Source organism: Syzygium oleosum, unplaced genomic scaffold (genome assembly GCF_021117445.2).
Source record: "Syzygium oleosum isolate NSW1041296 unplaced genomic scaffold, Sole_v2.1 Sole_v2.21, whole genome shotgun sequence".
Lineage (NCBI taxonomy): Eukaryota > Viridiplantae > Streptophyta > Magnoliopsida > Myrtales > Myrtaceae > Syzygium > Syzygium oleosum.
Window position 1 is genome coordinate 3,513,029 of NW_026607505.1, and position 20,469 is coordinate 3,533,497.

Genomic DNA, 20,469 nt, shown 5'->3' on the forward strand with positions numbered 1-20,469 from the left:
CTGTTAGAAACAGCTTTATCAACGAGGCAACAAATGAGGGGCTTCATGAACAAGGTATTGAACTGTCAATTTATCGACCTGGGCATGGAAATTGGTACTTAAATAACTGTTGGGACTGGCCAAAAGGAAAGAAGAAAGATAGTCCAGCTCTCTTTTAATGTTTGCACATAGCAACACCGAGTAGATTATACTTGAATTCATTTTCATAGCTTGTTTGATTATATTAATTGGAACATATGTTCCTTATTCTCTGAATAATATGCTCAAAAGCGGATTATTATGTCAAGCACTGGGCATTGAAGAGAGTCTAAAACTGATTTTTGCATTTTCACTTTAGTGCAGTGCTTGTTGTCCATCTTCTTTTCTGCCCTTAGTTTGAATTGTAGATTTAGATATCGAACTTAACATGGCCCGCCCAAAGAGTTTCTGAATTTTTCGTCATGGAGTGTTCTATCGTGGTATAAAAGTGGATGGAGACGAAATACCAAAAGGGAGGGAAAAACATGTATTATGTGATATATAGAGTTTGTGCAATTCCGAAAGTAAATGCTATAAAGTAAGAGGACTAGTGATGTGCACTTGACATGATATACTCATTGTAGGAAGGAAGGACTGCAAGATTAGTACGGCTTTCTTCGATACTAAGTGGGGTAGACTGAAGCATAAGATTGTGTTAAGTATTGTGGCATCTTTTGAATGTATATAACAGAATCTATACTTGCCCATGTCTTGTTTTGAGTGTAGATGACTCTCTCCCAGTTGATATTCCTGAGTCGCGGTCTTCGACAGGTTAGATATTTGTTTGTTTTTGTAGTAGACTACTTTACTATCTCCATTCCCAGTTTCCACTGTGATATGGAACTCATAATCAAGTACTGGAAGTCAATATGCGCACCTTACGGGTTACCTTCTTTCTGCGCATTTTCATGTCAAGCATCCGTGAGGGTTACGGTAGGATTAGATCCAGCATGTTGACCACAGCATCATAAAAATAGCAGGCTGCTAGCAAGCCCTTTCTTGTGAAGAGATAGCATGGCCAAACTTGACTTTTTTGCTTCATGAAAGGGGAAATCAAGACTCATCTTGCTTTTTATGCTTTCTCAGCCCCTGCAGATTCTCAGGAAGAGTGTCTCAAGCTTCAATTAATCAATCAGCTTCCTCTAATGGAACACTAGAGAGTCAGCATTATCCCTCTCAACATCAAGGTCTGGTCGAAAATTGTTCCCAATCTCACTCTAGCTCTGATAGAGGAAATTCGAATCCTGTGTCTAAGATCGACAATCTTCATATCAAGTTTTTGCGGATTCTCCAAAGGCTTGGGCATCAACAGGACAACCTTTTGGCGGCAAAGTTCTTGTATCGGGCTTGACTAGCAACCTTGATTCAATCCGGGGAAGCAGATCCGAAAGTGTTGAAGCGTATGCATGGTAAGGCAAGAGCACAAGCAGCACAGATAGAGGCTGCTGGTGTGCCTGAATTAGATTTTTCGTTTAAGGTAGTGCAACAATAAACTCAATTTTTTATCAGACAAAGGCAGTCACTAATGCATTTCAACCAGCCACGGATTCCATCAGAGAGGTTACTGGCACTGTCAGTGGGATGAAAATAACTTTTGTTGATACTCCTGGTCTTTTTCCTTCTACTGTGAACATGAGAAGAAACGGGAAGATTTTGCTCTCTGTGAAGAAGTATATCAGAAAGTCACCACCAGATATTGTTTTGTTCTTTCAACGCCTCGATCTTATCAACATAAATTACAGTGACTTCCCTCTTCTGAAGCTTCTTAGCGAAGTTTTTGGCAATGCAATTTGGTTCAGACACAATCCTTGTTATCACATCCTTCCTGTTCCCTCCCAGGAGAACCAAATGATTATCCGACCAAGGATTAAACAGTCAGATTCTAAGACCAAATAAAGGGTGCATTTGTTTCACGAAAAATGAGTGATTTGAAAAATATTTTTCGAAAAAATGATTGCTTATATTATTTAGAAAAATTAGTCAACGGAAAATGTTTTCATAATCGATAACAATCTATACCTTGCTATTTTCGTGAGCGATGAAAAAAATTTCCATTCATTTATTTTTGTAAGCGATACAAGCAATTATATTTTCCAAATCACTCATTTTCCACTAAACGAATGCACCCAAAAAGAGATATTAATTGTCGATTAATAAGCATATAACAAGTTACTTACATGGCAAACGTTATGAAAAAATTATATACGACTCCATGTGTTCTTACTTCGCCAATTTGCCAAAGTAAGAAAATAATAATACTTCGCTTTCGCATTTTGAGCTCGGCATTAAGAAATTAGTAGCCTTTTATGTCTTATATTGGGGGATTCATCTACTAATTTTGAAGTTTTGAATCCTCATTTTTTATTTTTTATTTTGGAATGGGCTCATATGTTAATAGTTTCTTAGTGGATCTAATGGGATTGGGCGGGCTTAACCAAAAAATAGACCCCGGTCCGGCCTTAGCAAGCCGAGCCCGACATCTAACCTTAAAATCATCACATCTATATCTACCTAATAACGTAATAACAATCTCAAAAAATTGACCATTTTATCATTTACCGTCTTTAAGGCAACGGGTATTCATACTTATCCTACATCGGCGCATCATGTGATATAAAAACATTTTCAAACATGAGGTTAGTAATTCAACATGGATAGAATTTCTCGGATAATTGAATACGGAAGTAGGTTAAAATCCTCGCGATATTCGCTCAATGAGTTACTGTGTTAAAGTTGACTACTCATTTTCCAAATTTAATCACTTGACCCTTTCTTTCGCCATTATCCATCGTCCATTGACACACTCCCTGTCCCAGACCCCATCCGTATCCGGAAAATTTGTTAGTTTATGTTACCGAAAATTATAAGATTCATCATATATGCTTAATTCTTCATTTTTTCTCGTGATTCTATTTTTATTCACGAGATTCTTTATAAATGTTTTGTTTCGTTTCTTTCTTTCGGATTAATAGTAAAGAATTTTTTTTTATATAAATTCAACGTGTGAGCTTAACATCCAATGCTACATTCCTGAATAATCTCAATTTCTTCAATTATTCAATCATCGTTTGCCAGATTAATCAAAGTTCTCTTTCCGATTAAAAAAATAAAAATCAAAGTTCTGAGGATGTAGATACATCTGATTCCCGATTCGTCAAGGCATTGCAAGCAATTTATTTAAGGTAGATCAACCATGATTGCAATTTTCCCTCCTCCTGAAGATTAAGAATTTTCCATGCCTAGGCGCTGCGTTTCAAGCATTTGCATAACATCAGCCGATTGTTATCCGACATTCTTCCTTCCCAACCATCCTACAACTCCTGCAGCAACTGCTAAGGCCGAAACGACCTGACTTCTTTCGTTGTTATTGAACGTAGATGTTTTAACAGCCTTTCGATTTCAAAGTTAAAATCCATATATTGTGGAATGGGTCAAATGGCTCGCCACGGCAAATAGAACTTGATTTGCCGCTTCAATTAAGTTCTGTGTGTTTACCTGATCGTGAAATCGTTACCATTTAGTTATCGAGTAAAGAAGGATCATGCTTAAAGATGGACAACCAATGGATTTATCTGTACTTTATCCTGGAACCGGAGTATCTCATATGGTCAGTCATATGCACACGTGTACAAAATTATTTCAATGCATGTGGAATGTCGGTGAGAACCAGTCCGACAAGTTAGCTAAGACGAATCCCAGGAATACCTGCAAGTAAGAAGCCACGAACAAATTAGTCGAGAAAAACAATGCTCGAAGTTTGTTGAGCCTGTGATTTTCTGTATCGTACCTGGACCGAGCCAAGAATGTAAATGAGTGAAAACCGCCGACCGTGTATTAGGATGTCTTCCAACATGGCGACGGGTATCTCGAGGGAGACACCTAGTGATGCCACCAGAGGACTGGTCCAAACAACACTAACCGCCCTATTAATAATCGACAGGTCTTATTAATCAGATTCAAGAAGATAGGAATCGTCATTCATCAAGGTTTAGCCTCTAAACTAACCAAAAATAATTAGCGAGGAAATTTCCGACGAAGCAGTTGGCAAGAACAACTCCCCCCACGGCCGCAGACTGAGGAAAGCCAAATTTGGGCTCTATGTCTAAAGCAATGAGAGGCCAAACTGAAAATATCCAAGCATAAAAATTAGTTAAGACACCATTGTTGAAGAACAGAAAGTACTCGGTTTTATTGCCACCGATTTTATACAAGATTTTGAAAATCGTTAAATGCATCAGCACACCATCATGCGAAGAAACTTGTGCTCATGAGGAAGCTGAAATTAGAGAATTGCTCTTACCAAGCCACCAAAATGAGAGAAGCGAGATTAGTCCAATACAACCAAATAACTTTTGCATGTCCACCCTTTCTCCTTCCTCTCCAGCGCACTTCTTGAGAAGCACTGAAAATTTTTCACATGATTATCGTTAGCTGCTACGTTTCTGATGAAAATTCCAACTGAAAGAGAAAATTTATTTTGAAGAAAAAGAGAATGCTAACCAGCAAATAGTCCATCAGTTGCAGCCGCGAGAATCGCGAGAAGATTCCCTAGAAGAGGGTAGGTTCTGTTGTTGAAGGGAACAGATTGAACACAAAAGAAGAAGACATTATTAGTTGCTGGTCAGTTGCTTCAACCAATACGCCTAACAAAGTACAAATTAAGAGTAAAATGAAAGCAGAACCCGAGAAAGAACAATTTATGCACACGATAATAGGCAAGGACTACACATATTTATTTCGTTATTACATCACCTTGATTTAAGTTCCAGAAGAACTATCTCACAAGAATGTTCAATCTCTAATAGGAAACTAGTAGAATGAAATAAAAATTACGAAGTTGAATGGATTTGGAAAACAAAGACTACATACACAGTTGCGTTCGAATGTGATTGATCGGTACTTGAAGTCTTCCCTAGTGCAGTCATGGCGACTCCGGCTATACTGATAAAGACTGAGATTACTTTTACTACACTTATGGAGTCCTGTCCTAGAATTGCACCAATCAGAAGGGTGAAAAGTCCTGATGTCGATAACAATATCGTGCAGCTGGCAACGCTTGTTCGTGCGAGTGCGGCATTCACGAGATACTGCAAATAATAATAACGCCCTTCAACACTATACTATATCTAAAGAAAGGGCAATTTCCTCTCGGTATTCACCAATATTGCTCATTAAGACTGTCATGGTTTTTAGATGATGCAGATCATAAAAAGATCATAGTAAGACCAGACATTGCAATCAATTGATTCCAGTAGAGGATAATAGATGAGTGCCAATTTTATGTGAAATATGCTGAGAAAAGACATGATTTTGTATTGGTAAATTAGTACTTCTCTTGTAAGACCCACAATGATACTTATACCAACTTGAGAAGCTGTGAAAATCACATGCTCTGTATCAGTAGATAAATGATCAAACACTTTAAAGTAAAGTCTCAGTAAAGAATGTAATTTATTCAAACAAAATGGTCTCTCACCTCACACACGAACCACATAGGTGCAAGAGTGCAGGCAACTTTGAGAAATTGCTTGCTGCTCATCTTCTCCTCTTGTTCCACTATGTCATCATCTTTTGCTTCTGAAAAAGAGGCCTGTCCCTCTTCAAGTAAATGAACTTCATCGCCGGTTGAATCCACCGCACTCAACTTTTCTTGATTTACCATTTCAATATTACTCTGCTTCCCATTATTTTTGCCAGGAGAATCTGGACCTGCACAGCTTGCATCGACTGTCTCCACACTATCGCCACTTTCCCTAGTGCGGGATTTTAGGAATTTCAGTAACCAGTCCTTCAAGAATGCTATGGGAAGATGGAACGCCAAGAGCGAAGTCCCAAGATAGGTCAGTGTGAATGGCTGCTCATACTTGTCGAAAACACCCTGTTACACAAGTTGATATGTTAAGCTGGTAAAAGTTATTGCGACAGAGGAACTGATGTTCTTCGGATTCAAAAAATTTTCTCAGCAGGGAAAGAAAATTAAATCACTACCTAATAGGATCATCAAGAATGAATTTTGCACAAACACAGAGAGAGAGACTAACCTGAGTGACTTCTGCAGAAGTGACCCACATGATCACAAAAGTGATAATGAGAAGCAACCCACCTTTGTATCTCCAACTCATTTTGCCTATTTTGACAGAAGTTAGTTTACAAGCAAAGAAGAACAAAGAAGACAGAACTTGCGAAAAAAAATGAAACGTTTAAGAGCGGAGAGCGAGAGAGAGAGAGTGAAGCGCTGGTGTGTGTTGATGTGAACGGAGCTTCGTTCCCCTTTGTGATTGTGTGTGTTGGTGTGTGTTGATGTAAACGGAAGCAATCTTTTTGTTCCTTATTCTCTTTCTTTTTAAGCTAATAATCTTAATCCTCTTTTCTCCATTTATGAATTGGCCATTCTCTTGCTTGCTCCCCAAATTAACCAAGACTCAAATTTATTGTGCCTGTCATTAGGGTCACGAAAACTTTGTGTGAGGAACAAACTTCTATAATTACAACAAAAAAAGGATCATGTTGGAAATATCTGGGGTAAGGCTTATTACACGTTCTCACTCTCCTGTCTGTTTCCCTTTTTCTTTTTACTGGTAGTGTTTCTTGTCCTGGCTTGTGATTTTTTGCTTTTTTTTATTGGAAGGGATTTTGGATTTGTAAGGCTATAAGGAGGCTCTCCATGAAGATGCTGAATTCTGGATCTCTTGCATCGAGCCGAATCAAGATCACAAGTCTAACATCCGTTCCCACCGAACCGCATCAAGCCAGATTAACCACAAATGCTTTTGAATAAACCACAGTAGACAATACTCCTGCCAGCAACTATACCATTTGAACCTAAAGTCTAGATAATTCCAAGATGGACTAGGATGTCATAACTTGAACAATTCAACCGTTTTCATTCCACATACAAAAAGGGATGTTATCTATAAAGCAACTGCCAGCATCTACTGTGATTTTACAGTGCATTAAACACAGTGTAATCAGTGTACATTCCCAAGTAGTTGCATATTATCATGCTCAGGAGCACTTTAGCATATCATGTTACTCCTTCACTCAAATATTTCCACCAGCTGCCACCTTTGCACTTTAAACCAACTGAGGTGAACTTAAAGTCCCTATCGCCTTTGTCTCATCCTTCATCTTTCACAAGCCCATACAGTTTCAAGTTTCTAAAAAATAAACAGTGCTCAGATATCTGTTTCACTGTTCAGAGTTTTCTCAGAGACCACAAACGGCTAATAGTAGAAAACCTGTTACATAGACCACAAACAGCGAATAATGGGGTCAAACTGCTAATTAAAGCGAGGATATCACTATTAAGATCTAAGTTTCCGGGTTAGTCATCTAACTGATGACCACTTATGCACAAGCTGAAATAGATGCATATTAGTAACATCGATCTTCACGAAGCACGGATCGTGTATTGTTCTGGAAAATCACCTTCCTATCAAGAGACGAGCATGGGGAGGAGCGAGGACAGGGATCACGTCCCCTGTTCCTGCCCCGGAGACGGGGCAGCTCGGCTGGGGCTTTGGTGGTGCCCTGCCCCCATTGTGGGCAAAATTACAGCCACAAGTTTCCATTCAGCCATGGAAGCTCCTTTTGCTTCATCTATACCACTTGTTTCATTTCTTGCCTTTTACTTTCACACTATCACGGAGACTCAGAAACCAACCCGGCGAAAAAGCATGGTTCCACAGTCATAATCTCTCAAAACTCAGAGAGACAAATCACACACTCACGTGCCAAGCTTCCAACTCTCCCACAAATTACACACACTCCACAAAAACAGAGAGGACCGGCCAACTCGCCCACGCTAGACATAATAGAGAGAGAACGACGAGATAGCGCACGAGAAAAAGAGAGAGAGAGACACGATCGGGTTGCCGGGTACCTGAGGTCCGGCGACAGACGACAAGCTGCGGTGGTGCTGCGTCGCTCTGCTTGTTGAGAGTTGCACGAAGGTGGCAAAGAATAGTGTCAACGCAAGCACACTCCACAAACTAAGTGGGTCTTCGTTTTTTTTACAATTTTTGGGTCGAAAGCGGCCTTCGAGGTAAGAGCGCGCAGTAGCCAAATTTGTTATGACCGGAAAGCGTACTCGTAAGTTGTAAAGTGAGGAAAAGATAATCCCACAAAAAAATCTCAAATTAGTAGGTACGTGATAAATTTATTTCAAATTAATTCTTTTATCATAAAAAAACTCCAAACTGATACAACTGTGACAGATTTATCTAATTTAATTATCACCAAAAATCCAAAGCTGGTACATTTGTGACAAATTTACCCTCTGTTAAATTGGATTAATATCACGAGAAACCACAAAATGGTACACCTGTGACAAACGGAGGGTAAAACCCCAAACTGGTCCACGCGTCAACTGACACGTGTCATTCAACTCAGAAATTTAACGGTAAAATTTAACGAAAACTAACAGATGGTAAAATTATCACAAATGTACCAGTTTGGATTTTTCGTGATCAAAAAATTAGTTTTGGATAAATTTATTACAAGCATACCAGTTTTGGATTTTTCACGGTATTAACCTTAAAGAAAATGGGCTCGTTTTAAAACCTATTTAAACATGTTTATCATAAGCATTTTAATTACAACCTATATATATTAATTTTAAATTGGTCCATTTATGAACCATTTCCATAATTTTGGGTTAATTATGAGTTTGTGACCTATTTTTTACCACCCTAGTGTTCGCGATCGATCTGAACTTCAACGAGCTACTACTTTGAGACATGTAGATCAACTTAATTCTAGTCATTTTCGACGAAATTGTCGCCGATTGAGAGTACAAACTGAGTATGTCGCAACTCGATCGTGGATCGATCGTGGATAGTGCGAATCTATCTCATGGCGGTAGCCGGCTTTTGACCCTCGATTATCTATAAAAGATGGGATAATAACACAAAAAGTCCTCGAATTTTAATCCAATGTGCAATTTAGTCTATGAACTTTTAATTTGTTCAATGTGGCCCCTAAACTTTTGGTACATGTTTAATGTAGTCCCCTGGGGACTACATTGAACATTTTCATATAGTTCTGGGGCTAAATTGAACATGTACCAAAAGTTCAAAAATGACATTGAACAAATTAAAAGTTCAGAAACCACATTGCATATTAAATCAAAGTCTTGGGGACTATTTGTATCATTTTCCTATGAAAGATCAAGGAAAACCTCCTCGCGCTCATTGTGGGCCTCAAGAGTTGGGCCCGGCCCGACCGGGCCCGCTCTCGAGAGCAACGCGAATCCGTCCAAGACTCAATTTTTCTTCGTCGTTTTCCCCATTTCCTGCCCATTTTCGCTTCTCCCGGAAATCGAATTAGCTGCTGGGACAGCATCATTAGGGCGCAGAATCGAAGAACCTTGGTGGGTTGTTGTGTTCTTTGTCGGCTTTCCCGGTCTTATCTTGATCCTCGAGGGTCGAGTTTCTCCCTCTCGAGTCCTCCGCCGCTCGTTCTTGTTGACGAGTTTCATCGGGTCGGTCAAGCAATTCGCCGAACACGTTGGGATCTCTAATGGGTTCGGATTGAATCGGCTTTCTTGTCGGATTTCACCGGCTGGTTCGAGAAATTCGTCCGCTGCTTGTGGGTTTTGATTGGAGAAGCCGGTACCCTTTTGGGTTGTTGGGAGGAATTTTCAGTTACCATTTTGCTTAGTCTGAAGCTGAGTGCAAGAAAGCTCTTCGTTGCTTGTGCTTTGATTGAATTCATCGTGTCTTTGGTTCTATCTTTGCTAATTGGTAACGCCTCTCTAATCGTGCGGTGTTTCTTTTTATGTTAGTGCGGGTTGCTTGGTTGTGAATATGGAGTTTGCTTGATTTTCGTAAATGGGTTTTTCTATATTTTTCGTTGTTTGCTGGTGATTAGTTTCTTGCCTTTTGACAAATTCTGCATCAATATGCTTTCCATTATCAGCTCCTTGTGTGCAGTCAAATTATTGACTTTTGGTTGCTTTTCATTTTAATTCACTGCAGCAAGGATGAAGACTGTAAGGGATTGGGTTTTTTCGCAGTTGTTGACCAATTCATTGTCCTCATCAAGGCCATTGTCTGGTAGCAACAGCTTTTTCCTCGAGGCACCTAATGAGGGGCTTCATGAACAAGGTATTGAACTGTCAATTTATCGTCCCAGGCATGGAAATCGGTACTTAAACAATTGTTGGGACTGCTCAAAAGGAAAGAAGAAAGATAGTCCAGCTCTCTTGTAATTTTTGCACATAGCAACACACCCATTGGATTATGCTTCAATTTAATTTCATAGCATGTTTGAGTATATTAGTTGGAACATAGGTTCCTCGTTCTCTGAACAATCTGGCAAGAACCAAATTATTATGTCAAGCACTGGTCATTGAGGAGAGTCTAAAAACTGATTTCTTGCATTTTCACTTTAGTGGAGTGGTTAATGTCCATCTTTATTTTCTGCTCTTAGTTTGAATTGTAGATAGATATCGAACTTTACATGACCTACCCAAAGAGATTTTGAATTTTTCATCATGAACTGAGTGAGCTATTGTGGTAACAAAGTGGATTGAGAGGAAAAACCAAAGGGAAGGGAAAAACAGTTCTTATGTGATATAAGGAGCTTGTGCAATTCTAGAAGTAAACGCTATAAAGTAAGATTTTTAGTGATGAGCGCTTGACATGATATAATCATTGTAGGAATGGAGGGACTACAACATTAGTACGGCTTTCTTCAATACTAGGTGGGGTAGATGGAAGCATGTGATCGTGTTTGTATTGTGGCATTATATGATGTGCATATCAGTGTCCGGCCTGCCCATCTCTTGTTCTAAGTGTAGTCCTGATAACACTCTCCCAGAGTTGATATTTTTTAGGGCTTAATTCTCTAACAAACCCCCAATTTTATTGTCTAGTCCCAATTCTGCCCCGAACTTTTCTTTTTCTAAGAAAAAACCCCCAACTTTAGGTCTAGTCCCAAATTTACCCATAACTTTTTTTTTGTCTAAGAGAAAAATCACCAATTTTTACTCTAGTCCCAAATTTGCCCCCCATTAGCCCTCTGTCGCCATTAGTCGTCCCTAATTTTCATATCCTAAACCGGACAGTTTCATTTTGGGGATAATTTTCCATGTCACCTTGTTGACGTGGAAACGCCATATCAAGTTGGGACTAGACCACGAGGGGAGATTTGAGAATATATTGAAAGTCAGTTTAAACAAAATTTGGGGTGGATTTGGGATTGGATTTAAAGTTTGGGGTTTTTCTGAGACAAAAAAAAGTTCGGGATAAATTTGGGACTGGACATAAAGTTTGAGGTTTATTTCCGAGACAAAAAAAAGTTGGGGTTAGAATTGGGACTAGACCTAAAATTGGGAGTTTTTTAGGGAATTAGGCCTATTTCTAAGTGGCGGTCTTTGACAGGTTAGATATTTGTTTGTTTTGGTAGTAGACTACTTTTCCATTTCCAGTTTCCACTGTGATATGGGAACTGATAATAGTACTGGAAGTTAATAAGTACACCTTTTGTTCTTTCATGTGTTACCTTCTTACTGTTCATTTTCATGTCAAGCATCTGTGAGGGTGACAGTATGATTAGATCCAGATTGTTGACCACAGCATCGTTAAACATTTGTTTTTTGAGTAGCAGGCTGCTAGCAAGTGCCTTTCTTGTGAAGAAATAGCATACTGTTGGTTGGACTTGATTTTTTTCTTTATGAAAGGGGAAAACAAGACTTGTCTCACTTTCTATACTTCTCAGCCCCTGCAGATTGTCGGGAAGTGTCACAAGCTTCTATTGATCAATCAGCTTCCATTAATGGAACTCTAGAGAGTCAGCATTATCCCTCTCAACAGCAAGGTCTGGTTGAAAACTGTTCCCAATCTCACTCTAGCTCCGATAGAGGAAAGTCAGATCCTATGTCTAAGATCAATGATCTCCAGATTAAGTTTTTGCGGATTCTCCAACGGCTTGGGCATCCGCAGGACAACCTTTTGGCGGCGAAGGTCTTGTATCGGGTTCAATTAGCGACCTTGATTCAATCAGGGGAAGCAGATCCAAAAGTGTTGAAGCATAGGCATGATAAGGCTAGAGCGCAAGCAGCACAGGAAGAGGCTGCTGGTGTGCCTGAATTAGATTTTTCATTTAAGGTACTTGTCCTGGGAAGGACTGGAGTTGGCAAGAGTGCAACAATAAACTCGATTTTTGATCAGACGAAGGCAGTCACTAATGCATTTCAACCAGCCACGGATTCCATTCGAGAGGTTACTGGAACTGTCAGTGGGATGAAAATAACTTTTGTTGATACTCCTGGTCTTTTTCCTTCTTCTACTGTGAACATGAAAAGAAATAGGAAGATTTTGCTCTCTGTGAAGAAGTATATCAGAAAGTCACCACCAGATGTTGTTTTGCTTTTTGAACGCCTCGATCTTATCAACATGAATTATAGTGACTTCCCTCTACTGAAGCTTCTTAACGAAGTTTTTGGCAATGCAATTTGGTTCAACACAATCCTTGTTTTGACACATGCTTCCTGTTCCCTCCCAGAAGGACCAAATGGTTATCCTGTCGTGTATGAATCATATGTTAGTCAATGCGCCAATTTGATTCAAAGCTACATTCATCTGGTTGTCTCGGATTCAAAAATCGAGAATCCTGTACTGTTAGTAGAGAATCATTCCCAGTGCAGAAAGAATTTCTTGGGAGAAAAAGTGCTTCCAAATGGACAGGTTTGGAAATCTCATTTTTTGCTACTATGCGTATGTATGAAAGTTCTCGGTGATGCTAACAAATTTCTGGAATTTAGAGACAGCATTGCTCTGGGACCACCAAATGCTAAGAGGCAGCCTTCTCTGCCTCACCTTCTTTCCTCCCTTCTGCGACATCGTCCTCCACCTAGTACTGGTGGTGCTGACTACGAGATTGGTGATAACATACTTTCAGACACAGAGGGAGAAGACGAATATGATCAATTACCTCCCATAAAAATTTTATCGAGATCCCAGTTTGAGAAGTTGACCAAATCGCAGAAGAAGGATTATCTTGATGAGTTGGACTATAGAGAGACGCTCTATATGAAGAAACAGTTGAGAGAAGAGTTGCGGCACCAGAGAGAGGTCAGAGAGGATAAGCATTTGCAAAAGGAGAGTTCAGACTGCAGCGACAGTTCTGACAACCAGGAAACACCTTCCGAGCCTTTTTTGTTACCAGATATGGCCGTACCTCCGAGTTTCGACTCAGACTGCCCACTACATAGGTATCGTGGCCTTGTCACTGGGGAACAGCTCCTTGTCAGACCTGTTTTAGACACCCATGGTTGGGACCACGATGTAGGTTTCGACGGAATTAATCTGGAGACGTCAATTGAAACTAAAAGCAATGTATTTGCCTTAGTCACGGGGCAGATGAGCAAGGAAAAGAATGATTTCAGTATCCACTCCGAGTGTTCTGCGGTGTACAAGGCCACTAGTGGACCTTCTTACTCTTTAGGTCTAGATGTTCAATCTGCTGGGAAAGATCTGATATATACCGTGCACAGCAATACAAAGCTGAGTAAGCTGAAGCATAACATTACTGAATGTGGAGTCTCTTTGACACGTTTTGGGGACAAGTGCTATACCGGTGCCAAGATTGAAGACACTATGCACATTGGCCGGAGAGTCAAACTTGTAGTGAATGCTGGTCGATTAGGGGGTGCCGAACAAGTAGCATATGGCGGCAGCTTTGAAGCTACAGTTAGAGGGAGGGACTACCCCGTGAGGACAGATAGCATAAGTCTGTCAATGACGGTCCTTTCTTTTGACAAGGAGATGGTGTTGAGTGGTGGTTTGCAGTCTGAGTTCCGTTTGAGCCGAGATACCAAAGTTTTGATCAACGGGAATCTAAATAGCCGGAAAATGGGACAGCTTTCTCTGAAAACAAGTAGCTCGGAGCACATGGAGATTGCATTGATCGCGCTGGTGTCGATTGTTAGGGGCCTTTTCCGTAGAAAGATCCCTGAAAACGCCAGCGCAGGAACATTAGAGAGTGGATGAGAATGCATCACTTGGCATGTGGCGTTTTTCTGATCCACAGTGCAAGGTATAATAATGCAGTTATTGAACAATCTTTGTTTTGCCTCACACAGGAGAAGGTTAAATGTTGGCGGGTTATAGGAGCTGTTACAGGCCCTCTTCCCCCAGCATTTTGTGGATGCAACCCATGGCAGTGTCTTCGAGTACTGTGGGTCAATTTTTTTCGGAGTATGACATCATCATTACTGCATGTCACTTGAATTATTGCGGTTGCCACTTGGTAACTTCAGTATGGATGTCTTTACCCACAACTGTACAGCGAATGGTAGCAAGATTTTCTGGCGGGAAATGTAATGTACAAACTAAATTTCTTGCAGAGTTATAGCATAGCAATCTTAGATGACTAATTTGTGTGTTTCACTTGTTCAAGTCCTTTATGTGACTCAGAATCTCTTTAGTATCATTCAAAATGAAAAACAGAGATATCCTTTATATACACTAAGCTCATAGGCAGGTGCTGGGATCCTCACATCCATCACAGGAAAAACTTGAAGCGGCTGCTTTCTGGACCGATTGATAATTGGCTGGATCAGGTGTAGAAGAAAGCATCTTCGTGGATGCACACGGCAGGGAATCTACTTAGCATCATGTAATTGGCGGCTATTTTGACTACAGCCTGTGTGATGGAGAAGTGATTGACACATGGTTTTAGTATTTTGCCGTAGAGATGGCACGGAAACTAAACTTATTAAAATGGGTCATAAATTCATTTCTTAATCAATATATGATGGGATGAGTTGTTATATAGATTAGTTATATTTAGTAAATGGGTTTAAACATGATATGGGTATTAAATGGATTATAAATGGGTTTCAAGCTTCTATTGATCAACTTACTTGAAAAACGAAACAAGCCGAAGAGAACTGGCATAATCTAGACATATATGCTATGGATGCATACGTTTTGTGGTGCGAGATATTACTTGGTGCAAATCCATCACCTTTAGAAATTGCGATTTTAGCTCGTGAATTTTTCAAATTCTCATAGGACTAGTCTAAAAACCCCTTATTCACTGACACATTCAGGAAGTTACTGATAAACTTAACAAAAGTTACTTAAAACACATTTGATTAATCATAATCATCTCCTAAAAATTACAATCGGATTCGAAAAATCCCTGATTAAGGAGAGGTTGATAAGTGGACATTCTTTTGCTATGAAACTGCCCACGAACTGCTGTTTTTTCCTTCTATTGGAAACAGACAACTTGCTGTTTGTTCGAGACAAAACCTACGACCAGCATGACCTCAGATTAGATTCTCTCGCCCAACTCCAGCAGCATATTCTAAGAGCCGATTCCCCTCAGCATCCTGGGCTCTACGCCACTTTAACGTTTTCAAAGAACCCCACGATCTCACCCCACCTAAACAATCATTTCCCGAACCTGATCCCCTCAAAGATCGCAAATTTATGGCATTTCATTTATACATCAGATGCTGAAACAGTAGATTTCACTGCTTCTGAATTAAAAAATCAATCTTGGCTTTCCCCATTATTGAATTTTCAACTAAAAGATTGAATCCACTGAACTATTTCCTTTGCCCTATACATCACCTCAACCCACATACATTAATTACAACATTGCCGCCGCCGCTGCAGCCATGCGGCTCGGAGATGTGGGGGTTGTGGCGGCGGCGGCGAAGAACCCGGGATCGAATACCCGGCCAGGAAAAAACTAGACAACAGCAATAACCCCCACTAAGCCTGGAATCACGTACACCTCGTCCTGTGTTGTGTTTCTGACCAACTCCTCATGTTTTTTTCCCTCAAGGTGAGGAGCCCCACAAGACCTCAGCAACAATGGTGGCAGCCTCAGCATCGTTCGCCGACACCTCCCTGACTCTCACCAGTATCTCCTGCTTGAATTCCCTCTTCTCTCTCTGCCTCAGCCCTTCTCCGACCTCGAGCTGAATCGCAAACCTCGCCACGCAGCTCGCAAACGGGTGGCTCTCCAAGAACCTCCTGCTCTTGCTCTTGCTCTTGCCTGCATTGGTCATGCTGTCGGTCTCAACCTCGCTCTGCTCGAACCTTCCCAAATCGATCAAATCGCCGCCCAACTCCAATCTCTGCAACTCCACAAGCTTCTTAACTATTCCTTCTTCGATCATGGCCTCGATCGCCTCCTTCCGCCCAAAGTACCCAATCTCGAGAATGCAGTCCATGGCCACCACCTTGACCTGCAGGTCCTCATGGTTGAGGAAATTTATGATTTTCGGTATTTGGCCATTCGATTGGATCTCGTCGACGAGCGGGGACTTGATCGATCTGATGAGTGAACAGAGCACCTTCAGGGAGTGCGCAGAGGCCATGGTGATCAATGCGCGGATGGTCGCCCCCATGAGCACTTGGCCCACGAAAACGTCCTTGTTGAACCGGATCAGAGCCGCGATCGTGAAACCGACGTGCTCTCTGACCCTTTTCGAGCAATTCTGATTACACAGAGTTGTCTCCAGCGACCCAAAGAGCTTCGACTTCAGCAACAAGTCCTGCAAGAAACATGGCCGTCAACTCCCTTCGGCGCAAGAGAAAAAGACTCGGAATACAATACGAATTGATCGACAAAAATTCGAACCCATTACGCCAAGAACACGGCTGATTCGAAACCAGAAAGATCAGACGAGTTTTGGTAGAAAAAACAATCTGTCGGCGCATTGAACTACTTCGGTAAACTGAAACTGACGCGCGACACGAACTCATGGCACCGTACCTGCAAGTCCCTCTCGAACCCTCGCAACACTCGGGCCTCGAGCTGACTCAGCAGCTTCACCAGCTCCTCCTCGTCCCCGCACCCCTTCTCCCGGAGGCCCGCCACCAGCTTCTCGACGGTCTCGCGGTCAATCCAGGCCTGGATTTCGGACTCGATCGACTCGGCGACGCGGGAGATGGAGTGGGCGGAGACCCGGCGGGCCAGGAACGAGCCGAGGCCGTAGCGGCCGCGGCACTCCTGGAGGGTGGAGACGAGGGACCTGAGGGCGGAGAGGTGGCGGGACAGGGCGGAGAGGTTGGGGTCCCTGGAGAGGAGGCTGTCGGACTCCGTCTCCAGCTCGAGGAGGGCCTTGACGGCGGCGGCGGGGGAGGCGGAGTCGGGCGAGCCGGCCGGGGCGGCGGCGGACTTGGGGTCGAAGTGGAGGTCGTGGGAGGCCTTCCTGAGGGCCTCGAGGACGCTGAGGACGCCCGGCGGCGCCGGATCGTTGGGGTCTTCCATGGCCGTCCGGCGGCGGCGGCGGCGGGGGGAAGGCGCCGGAGAACAAGATTTCGGTGACTGCGAATTGAATACGAGAGAGAGGAAGAGAAAACGTGTGTTCGGACAAGGTGAAGGTGGCGGCGGCGGCGTGGTGTGTTCTTGAAGCGTGAGGAAGTAACGAGGTTAGCGCGGAGGGCGATTTGGTAATTTCGGGCAGGAGACAACCGTGGGGGGCTCAACGACCAGTCAACGGGTGTACGCGCGCGCGCGCAGGGCTTGGCAAATCGCCATGCGCGGACGCAGCCGCTTGTTTTCTCTTATGGTATATTTTATTTTCGGTCCTCTGAGAAGTTGCTGTTGTGTAATTTGGCATTGGATTTTGCGATCGAGCCCCTCGGCAATCGAATCGCGATATGTCGAGGCGCGGCGCGGTGTCGACTGCAAAGAAAGAGGACAGAGGCGAGGGTCGCGCACTCTTTGGCAATCATAGCATGAGGTCCGGTGAAAGTCATCTTGGGGATAGCTGAGAGGTGAGATCACCTTGTAAGTCGAGATTACTGATAATTCCATCCTCATAATTATCTATATTCAACAATTGGTATCTTTTGATGGCATGGGAGCCTTTCGATGTATGTCTAACGGCATATGTACTTCTTTCACATTTATGCGCTTCAGTTTCAACAAGATGGAATGTTTCCATTCTTCTTTGGATAACTGAATGTAAATCAGGCAAAACTAAAAAGGACAGGAGCGTAAATTAGGTGTTTTTACGAATGCCACGTGATTGGCCAGATGAACCCATTCCATTCACATGTTCATATAAAGATTTGTAGGTAGGATGTGACCATTGGGTTTGGGCATTAATGCAAGTGGATAGGAGGGGATACGGATCTTGAATATGACACTATTGTAACGCAGCAAATTTGAGTTGCAAATGAAACTGGGCAAGTTCGACCAAAAAAAAAATTTGGGCAAGATATAAAATAGCCATTTTCCTCCTCCCTTATCTGATTCATTTTCATTGAGAAGTTGTCCAAAAAATCTTAAATCTAAGGCTGAATTGGCAAAAATGCAATAGGTTAATGGGTCAATTGGCAAAATTGAAAAGTTTAGGACTGACTTGGCAAAAGTGCAATAAATTTACGACTTTTTGGACAATTTTTCCTATTACCATTTGATTCTCCTGTTCCCCCCAAAGAATTCAATTGAACAATAAAAGATAAAAACTCACTGATCTTGACCCAAATGAAAGGTCCAAATGTGAACTATAAATAAACTATAAAGGAGAAGGAAAGACAAGTATCCAATTAATCAAATTTTGAGGGCCAAATCATATAGCCCTGAGCCCTCCAAATTCAGGGCAAGTATGATTGCTCTTCATTGGCTCCTGAACAAAAACAAGAATGCTGCTGGTCTACCGAAACCTAATCTTTCCTCGCAGGTTACGTGGTCAAACCCAGACATTCATCTGGAAAATTAGTAAAAGAAGACGAGAGGCGACCGACTGGATGTTGCCTTGCCCAAGAGGATTACGTAAGTCTCACTGGTCAAGCATATTCGAATCTAAAAACTCCGTATGTTCCGATGCGCTGCGTCACCCATGAAACACGTTCGAGTAATCATCGATTATTGCCGATTTCTTTTTGTGTTTTGGTGCTTTGAATAGTGCCTGGCCCTGGCTGAAACAGACGTTTTCCCAAAGAAGGACCCCGGACCCCTACGTGCATGATTGGATTTGAGTACGTAGGCCATGTCGATTGCCTTTTTTTTTTTTTAATTCTCGAGTGACATTGAAGTCCACATAAAACTTTTGTTCTCTCTCTTAGGAAAGAGAGTCTACGTTAGGTCCGGTCCCATCTCTACCGTTGGTTCGATTTTTTCCATAGTTTTGGCGTGTCGTCAATGAACACGAGCTCTTGATCTTCATTTGCTATCGCCTTGAACCGAGAGATATTGTGGATCGGGGTGGTCGAGGCAGTTATTAAAGCATATTTATTTAAGGAATGTTTATGGTTTTCGAAATGTTAATATCACATGGCACGAGGGTAATACGTTTCTAACCGTAAATTTTTTTTTATTTGGTTGCTATTAGTGCTTCAAGGCACTCGCTCGCGGAAATCCTCTTATGAACTATATAGTAAAATGGCAACTAAAAGTTGCACCATACATCTAGCAGAGCAATGATTGCGAGGCTGTCGGACTATTATTTTGGGTTCCTGGAAAGGAGGCTGTCGGACTCCGTCTCGAGCTCGAGGAGGGCTTTGATGGCGGGGGAGCTGGAGTCGGGCGAGTCGGGCTAGGTGGTGGCGGACTTGGGGTTGGAATGAAGGTCGAGGGAGGCCTTCTTGAGGGCCTTGAGGACGCTGAGAATGCCTGGCGTTACGGAATCATTGGGGAAAGTTACCAAAACAGTTCTAAACCTATTGCAATTGTATTAATTCAATCATAAATAATTTTTTTTTACCAACTCAGTCCTAAACATTTTACAATTGTACCAATTCAGTCCATCTGGCCAATTTTGGCTGACCAGCGTTGACATGGACATCGGCCGGCTGGTCAATAATAACATGACAATTTTTAAATTTTTTAAATTTTTTCGAATTTTATTTTATTTTATTTTTTTTTTGCTTTCCTTCTTCCCCTGGCTAGTCAGCGGACTGGCCAAAGGCTAGGGCCAACGAGGTCGACCTCGCTGGCCACTGGTGAGGGTGAGGCTCAACTTGGCCCAAATCTGGCGAGGCTCGACCTCGCCCAACAACGGCAAGGGCGAGTCTCGCATGGCTGGCCGAGCTTGACCTCACCCACGACGATGAGGTCGAGCCTCGCTCGTGACAACCTTGCCCTCGCCAGTGCCAGCGAGGGCGAGCCTCACTAGTGGTCGGCGAGGTCGACCTCGCCGGCCCTAGCCTCTAGCCGGTCACTTGACCAGCCAAAGGAAGAATGTAAGAAAAAAAATGAGAAAGGAAAAAAATAGGGAAAAAAATAAAATAAAAAAAAACATTTTAAAGATTGTCACGTCAGGGCCAGCCGGCTAAAATTGATAGATGGACTGAATTGGCACAATTACAAAAGGTTTAAAAATGAATTGGTAAAAAATATATAAATTTAAGACTGAATTAACATAATTATAATAGGTTAAGGACTGTTACAGTAATATTTCCCAATCATTGGGTTCTTCCATGGTTGTTCGCGGCGCTAGGCTGTAGAAACAAGATTCGGGACTGCGAATTGAAA

The 20,469-nt window shown here is 42.1% G+C and overlaps 3 protein-coding genes across 6 annotated transcripts; 1 reads left to right on the forward strand and 2 right to left on the reverse strand.

Annotated features, from left to right (window-relative positions):
• Positions 1-3,562: 3,562 nt before the first annotated feature.
• On the reverse strand, positions 3,563-8,063 carry LOC115694409 (thiamine-repressible mitochondrial transport protein THI74-like). Its single transcript, XM_056321014.1, has 9 exons — positions 7,901-8,063; positions 6,060-6,145; positions 5,495-5,896; positions 4,888-5,105; positions 4,519-4,583; positions 4,319-4,420; positions 4,024-4,141; positions 3,806-3,941; positions 3,563-3,723 (listed from the first exon to the last, which is right to left on the reverse strand). The coding sequence occupies exons 2-9, from the start codon at positions 6,138-6,140 to the stop codon at positions 3,658-3,660; spliced, it is 1,188 nt and encodes a 395-aa protein (XP_056176989.1). The 5' UTR covers positions 6,141-6,145; positions 7,901-8,063; the 3' UTR covers positions 3,563-3,657.
• A 1,310-nt stretch (positions 8,064-9,373) lies between these two features.
• On the forward strand, positions 9,374-14,398 carry LOC115694406 (translocase of chloroplast 90, chloroplastic). Of its 4 annotated transcripts, none has more exons than XM_030621531.2 (3): positions 9,374-9,388; positions 9,996-10,124; positions 11,740-14,398. In XM_030621531.2, the coding sequence occupies exons 2-3, from the start codon at positions 10,001-10,003 to the stop codon at positions 14,010-14,012; spliced, it is 2,397 nt and encodes a 798-aa protein (XP_030477391.2). In that variant the 5' UTR covers positions 9,374-9,388; positions 9,996-10,000; the 3' UTR covers positions 14,013-14,398. The 4 variants fall into 4 exon arrangements, with proteins under 4 accessions (XP_030477391.2, XP_030477389.2, XP_056176857.1 ...); XM_030621529.2 differs by lacking the exon at positions 9,374-9,388 and adding an exon at positions 9,395-9,761; XM_056320882.1 differs by lacking the exon at positions 9,374-9,388 and adding an exon at positions 9,395-9,677 and having other exon boundaries at positions 10,000-10,124.
• Positions 14,399-15,449: 1,051 nt separating this feature from the next.
• LOC115694415 (uncharacterized) lies at positions 15,450-17,395 on the reverse strand. The gene is made up of 2 exons (XM_030621545.2): positions 16,759-17,395; positions 15,450-16,537 (listed from the first exon to the last, which is right to left on the reverse strand). The coding sequence occupies exons 1-2, from the start codon at positions 17,254-17,256 to the stop codon at positions 15,818-15,820; spliced, it is 1,218 nt and encodes a 405-aa protein (XP_030477405.1). The 5' UTR covers positions 17,257-17,395; the 3' UTR covers positions 15,450-15,817.
• Positions 17,396-20,469: the final 3,074 nt, after the last annotated feature.